The following is a 6,530-nucleotide window of genomic DNA, read 5'->3' on the forward strand; positions in this document are numbered from 1 at the left end:
AATGATATTATAAATGTAAAAAGACAATGATACAATATGATATAGATTTACTGTATATCGTAAATATTAATAATTTAATATTGCATTACCAATATTATAACATAACATAGCCCATTATGACAAAAACCTATATCTATTTTTTAAGTAATTTTAATTATTCTATTCAAAGTTTTACATGATCTTCAGCACGTTATGATATAAATAAATACACATTCAAACTATAAATATAACTACAAAAATTAGAGAGCAAGATAGTGTTGTTTTTTTTAAGCAAACTAATCTCCGTGTGTTTTTTCGAGAGACCGAGAAATCCGCAAACAAATATGTTTTATACATTTTTAATAAAAAAATCAATTAAAAACTCTAATTTAAAATCAATTTATATTTAATTCACCTCTTGATTGGTGCTGAAGAAATACATTGTGTAGAAATATGCATGATAGTACTGCACTTATATACAAACCCGGACCGGACAAACGTGGCGGGAGATGTTCTAAAGATTCTACTTCCAAATGGTGGGATGTGTGATGTGATGGATACTATACGTTATGATTTTTGTTTTCTAAAAAGTATATTCGTATAGAAACAAATCATTGATTTAAAAATATATTTATCATAATTAATAAATTTATATAAAAAACATAAATGTAAGTAGGTTTAAAAAATATATAGCTCTCAATTCTGCAGAATACATTCAATTCCCAATGAAGTCATATAACGACATCAAATGCCTTCAAATTAAACTTTATTCTATTATTGTAAAAAATAATAAACACAAAAAAATATAAATAAAATTAACTCGGTACGGATAATCGGCAAGAACATGAAGATACTAATTTATACACACACATAAATACATACGAATTAGTCTTACACAAAATTGTTTTTTTTTTATTACCTAGGTAAGCGTAAGGACGAATGGGTCGCCTGATGGTAAGTGATCACCACCGTCCATTGATATTGGCGCTGTAAGAAATATTAAGCAATTCCTTACATCACTTACATACTAAATTTACTTAGATAAACCTCGGGAGCTAAGATGTCATGTCTCTTGATGATGTGATCTTGTGCCTGTAGTTATACTGGTTCACTTATCCTTCAGACCGGAATGCAGCAACACCAACTATTACTACTAGGGGGTAGAGTATATGATGAGTGGGTGGTACTCTACCACCGATTAAGTAGTAGTCTCGAATAATCGTAACTTAGAGTCGATGTATACAAAATCAGATCAAACGTTAAATAAGTATACGAAAAGAAAGTTTTACGTTAGCGGCGATTTCGGGTATGAAAATTAAGGACGGAACTCATGGCCATGTTCTTGTTTTTATAGTTAAGCAATTATGATCAACCAGATTGTATCTATAAATAAAATGTTTTATTTATTTTGCGTATACTGAGTAAAAGAAATGTGACTAAATAATTCTAAAAATAATCTAAATTTATTCAAGTAGTACTTATGTTATGTAGTTTGACGGGTTTTATACACGTTAAATAAATTTGTAAATATCTGTAAACCGTGTAATTTTTTAATTATTGTAATATAAACTTATTATTTACTTAGTTATTATATATTAATTAAAAACATAAGTTTACATATTTTAACCTTTTAGTTGAAATTATTGTCTGTAAAAAACTCCGTTTTCTTTAAAATTTCGTCTTCAAGCGTCATTCTTGAAGCAGATTGCCTTGTTTTACTATCTTAAACATTTCTTGGCATACTGACCTATTGCTTTAAAAGATAACATTTATTTATATCCTTCGGTTTTTTCAAAGTAGTCTACAAGATGACGTTCTTATTCGTAAATAAAAATAAGTACGAATTTTGTTTCTAAGTTTGTATCTCAAATAAGTACGTATCTATTAACAATATTTGCATAACATATGATCGTGAAAATACCCATCGAGATTTTAATTACGTTTTAATCCTTTCGTAATTTTTTGCCTAAAATAGTAGTATTATAAAAATAGTAGTTATCATAGTAGTATACTACTCACATGAATAGAGAAATTTAAGTAAATATGGAGTGATATTTTTAGTTACATTTTTTGTATAAATTCTTGTTGATTTAAAATAAAATAAAACAATAATACAACAGGAATTTACATTACCTAAGTTATATCTATATATCCTTCCCTCATAAATCTAGGGATAGTAATTATTAATTATCAGTGGTTCATGATTTTATATCGTTTTGCTTGCTTATTATCCTTTTTTCCTTTGACACTTTACAACGTTTAGAATTTAATTTATAATTCGATCCAATATAGTATATTTATAATACATATATCTATTCAACATTATACTCAAAGTTATATAATTATAGTAATGAGTCAATAACTAATCACTATGTTAGTTTAAATTTAATTTGTTACCAAATACCTACACTTAATTGCGCACTATCTTCTGATTATTCTATAACAATCACGAATTATATAACGATATTTTTATTTGAATACGAAATTACACAAATGCACGTGTGAAATTGAATAATTAATAACGACTACACCAAATTAGTACCTTATAACCCCTGAGGTTGCGTGTGAAGGTAGTTATCATAGCCTTACGAAAATTGTTCACGACCTTCTCAGTTTAAGAAACTTCATCAGCAAGTCAGTTTGGTTCGTATTCTAGTAACGATCACTCGGCTTACCTCGATTTGCAACTTTTTTGTTGTATTATTTTTTGAAATGAAATCAGTTGTTCTTTTATTTTGTATGTGCACGTTAAGTCTCGCTAGACGAGACACCGGATTTCCAGCCGGCCTAATGGCAGAATGTACGTATATTATTCTAATACATAATTATGATAAATATAATACTCGCTAATTGAAAATATCTAATTAATGAATTAAAAAAGCGTAAGAAAAGGTGGATTTGGGGCTTTTTACACCATCCTTTATTAGTTAATAACAGAGAGTAGCTCTAGCTGACGGTTTCCTTAAGATTTGTTAAAAAAAATGCACGGAAATATGCCTGCGAGCTTTAAACCGACGAAATTCGAATTTTAGATTTTAATGTGTTATTTCAAAATAGTTCACTTAAACAAAAAATGTTCTAATAAATAATACTATTTATAAATTAGGCCCGGGAATGACAAAAAACACAACATTATCAGAGAAAACGAAGGATTCGCTTACAGCTGTAGTTCTCTGGCCTAGCAGTGGCTGGCTCGGGAGCAATGAAGAGACTTGTAAGCTTAACCACCAAGGAGCATCCTGTGTGGAGAAACATCTGGACTTCAAAAAGAGAAAAACATTGGTATGGGACTTTATATTTCTGATTTGGTTTACGGACAGTGTTACTTTAGCTTTATAATATTAGTATACATTAAAACGCAGCATCATTCTGTTCAGGTATTTATAAGCGGCTATTTGGATGCGTCGTTTTCGCCAATCGTGCGGGCTTTGGCGACTCCTTACCTCGACCGAGGACGAAACGTCATTATTTTGGAAATTTATCCAATACTCCATCGGAGCTACCCAATGTATGTATTATTAAACTTATTAACATAAATAACGTATATTTTATTTTAAACATTAATATGGATATTTAAAAACGAAAAACGGTGTATCAGGATATTTATATAACAACAGACACATTAGTCTAGCTACTTAGCTTATAAGTAGCCAAATTCCGTGGTCCTGGGTTCAAATCCCAAGTTGGGTTATTAGAAGGTGATTTTTTCTATTAAAAATTTTCAGTAATTACACGGAGAATTTTTAAATATAGTGTTTACTTTCGCTTTGCGTAGAGATGTTGGAACACTCTGTATATCTCCCTGGCTGGCCGCTGAATTTCACCTTCGGACATCGCGCCAGAATTTCAAATTTCATCCGCAACACCTAGATGTCCTAAAATCCCCAACAACGCCATTTTAAGGAATCTTCTATCTGTGTTAATAATATATAATAATACGTGTGTGATTTTTTTTTAATAATGTTTATTCTTATCTTATCGACAGCGCAGCACGCCTTACGAAACCCCTAGGTATCCTGTTAGGAGAATTCATTGCTGAATTAACGCGAAGAGGTTTGCATCCAAATAAACTTGAACTACTAGGAGGGAGTTTGGGTGCCCACATTGCATCATACGCAGCAACTAGATATCATGAATTAACAAATTGGAAACCAGCGCGCCTTACTGGTAAGTCTTTTTAACTAATTGCGAGTATTAACTTTTTTTTATCAATAATTTCTCAATACAGTAACACCCCGAACTTACGCGATAGGTAGGACCGAGCGCTCTCCGCGTAAGTCGAATTCGCGTAAGTCGGGGTACAATTTTGGCATATAAAGACATACAAAGTATGTTTAATTCGGACCGGAGACTAAATAAAACAATAATTTAGGAAATCAATGTGTAACTAATTGTAGATAATATGACAAATTATATTATTATAAATTGTATAAACACAATTCGAAGTTATTTTGATGTAGAAGGCTTCTTTAAATCTAACAAAGTCGTCTGGCGAGTCAATGATTTTTTTTCCCGTAGGTAATATCTGCTCGTAGCATGCTAGTAATTTTTTTATTCCTTGTTTCGTAACAGAAATGCAGTCTCCGTTATAAATTTATGCTTTTCAAAATTGTTAACCCTTTTTCAATTGAACCGAGGGCTACTGTCAAGTTTCCAACTGCCATTTGAACTGGATCCAAAGAATCAAGACTCTCAATGTTTTCTTCTTGTTTACGCATTTTTATGAACTCATTAATTGTAAGCTCCTGATTGTGTGAATCCAGCAGTTCTTGAGCGTCATCACTACCCACTTCTAAATTTATATGTCTACCAAGTTCGACAACGTCTTTGATCACATTACCAGTTTCACCAGGCCCTGGCACTGATTCCGCCTGAGTCTGAGTGCAGAAAAAAATGGACAGATTTTTTTTCGAAAGACAAATAGACTAGAAAATTTAAAAATCGCGTAACTCCGAATTCTCGTAAGTCGTGGTGTTCCTGTATTTTAAAACCAGAACTTTATTTATAGAAGAATATTTTTTATTAAATTACTGAACATGATAGAATCGTTAATAATCATTACCTTATAAATATATTTTATTTTGCTACAAAACATAAATCTACATTTTTAAGATTTCAACATTTTCAACCTTGTAATAAACACAAGAATGTATGCGAATTGAATTGAGTATGAGTGTCCAAGGTGCATATAATGTTATTGAATGTATATTATATTATTATTAAAGTTTAAGAGCATGATGGTTTGGTATTTTTTAATTAATAAGCATATATCGCAGGTCTGGACCCAGCAGGCCCATGTTTCCGCTCACTACCACGCTCTGAGCGATTTAACTCGGATGCAGCGCAAAAAGTCGACGCTGTGCATACTAACATCGATGGATTCGGATTAGCAGAGGCCGTCGCACACGTCGACTTTTATATCAACGGGGGTACTTATTTAAAAAATATTTACATTTAACAAAGTTTTAAGAATGTTCAATAATGTATTGTCACATTTGCGTTATCAATAGGCTGGAAAATAATATGTATTTTTTTTAATTTACACTTTCGATTGCTTCGATCGTATAGATACTCTCAAAAATAAATTAAATTGGAACCCATTTGGTTTGGTATTGGCTCACAGTATCGATGGAAGCAAGTCACTTTTCTAAAAAGCACACTGTCTGAAATTCATCGAAGTGATAATTATACAATATTATTATCAGCTACATACAATTACTGGAATAATTCATATTCAATTTTTTTGTTATATAAAGTATTCTGATTTCAGGTGAATTTCAACCAGCAACGATACGAGACTATCTAGTACCATGCTTCCAACTCTGTAGTCACGTGCGAGCAGCCGTCTACTGGGCTATAGCTAATTACGAAACAGACCAATTTTTAGGAGTCCGTTGTGACTCCGTAGCACTCGTAAGATACGGACATTGTTACCATGGACATCTGGAGAAGAATGTCCTCGGCCCAAAGACTAACTTCAGCCGCCCCGGTATATACTATCTGCCTACATTAGATACATTACCCTTCTACATGGGCGAGAAGGGATTAAGTAAAAGACGATATGATGTTAACAACTATTTATTAAGAATTGCGCCAGATGAAGACATGGTTATATGAATAAATGAATGTTTTGTTGAGTTTATTAATTTGTATATATCTTATTTCATTGCTAACATAAGCTTATCTATGGATGGCTTTGCAATAAAATTTAGTAGGCAGACCAATACCTGCAATTATTTTGTAATTATAAAAAAAAAAACATGAGTTAAAGAATAGATTAACTTACTACTAAGGGTAGTAAAAGGCGCCAGCAACAAATGAATATTACCTGATGTCTTAATAAGTAAAGAATATATTTATATTTTTTGTAAGAACGACTCCAAAAAATATATCTCTAGATGTCTGGTAACTTATTTTTTTTAGAATTTAAATGTACAAGTTCGAAGTTTAACCAAAAGAACACCTTTGCGATGAAACATCATTAATATTCGTATATTCTAGTACATACTTAAATTTGTCAGCCTTTAACCGCCCACAGCAACTATCATAAA

The 6,530-nt window shown here is 31.5% G+C and overlaps 3 protein-coding genes across 3 annotated transcripts in view; all 3 read left to right on the forward strand.

The window, feature by feature from the left end:
- The window catches only part of LOC135194112 (putative uncharacterized protein DDB_G0285869), a 317,179-nt gene that overhangs the window by 304,179 nt on the left and 6,470 nt on the right, over positions 1 to 6,530 (forward strand). The gene's annotated exons all lie outside the window — the stretch shown is intronic.
- Positions 1 to 6,530, forward strand: part of LOC113397191 (large ribosomal subunit protein bL27m) — a 221,623-nt gene that overhangs the window by 4,643 nt on the left and 210,450 nt on the right. The window lies entirely within an intron of this gene.
- LOC113397276 (lipase member H-A-like) lies at positions 2,599 to 6,121 on the forward strand. Its single transcript, XM_026635557.2, has 6 exons — positions 2,599 to 2,779; positions 3,086 to 3,261; positions 3,357 to 3,487; positions 3,965 to 4,146; positions 5,256 to 5,408; positions 5,750 to 6,121. Exons 1-6 carry the CDS (start codon positions 2,692 to 2,694, stop codon positions 6,094 to 6,096), a joined length of 1,077 nt encoding a protein of 358 aa, XP_026491342.2. The 5' UTR covers positions 2,599 to 2,691; the 3' UTR covers positions 6,097 to 6,121.

The sequence above is a fragment of the Vanessa tameamea genome, chromosome 3, assembly GCF_037043105.1.
Source record: "Vanessa tameamea isolate UH-Manoa-2023 chromosome 3, ilVanTame1 primary haplotype, whole genome shotgun sequence".
NCBI classification, from domain to species: domain Eukaryota; kingdom Metazoa; phylum Arthropoda; class Insecta; order Lepidoptera; family Nymphalidae; genus Vanessa; species Vanessa tameamea.

Excerpts from the sequence above, each read along its gene's own strand:
- LOC113397276 (XM_026635557.2), top strand. The coding sequence starts at position 2,692 with ATGAAATCAGTTGTTCTTTTATTTTGTATGTGCACGTTAAGTCTCGCT. Across the intron at positions 3,262-3,356 it reads TCAAAAAGAGAAAAACATTG|GTATTTATAAGCGGCTATTT; the intron begins GTATGGGACTTT and ends CATTCTGTTCAG. Across the intron at positions 5,409-5,749 it reads CGACTTTTATATCAACGGGG|GTGAATTTCAACCAGCAACG; the intron begins GTACTTATTTAA and ends TTCTGATTTCAG.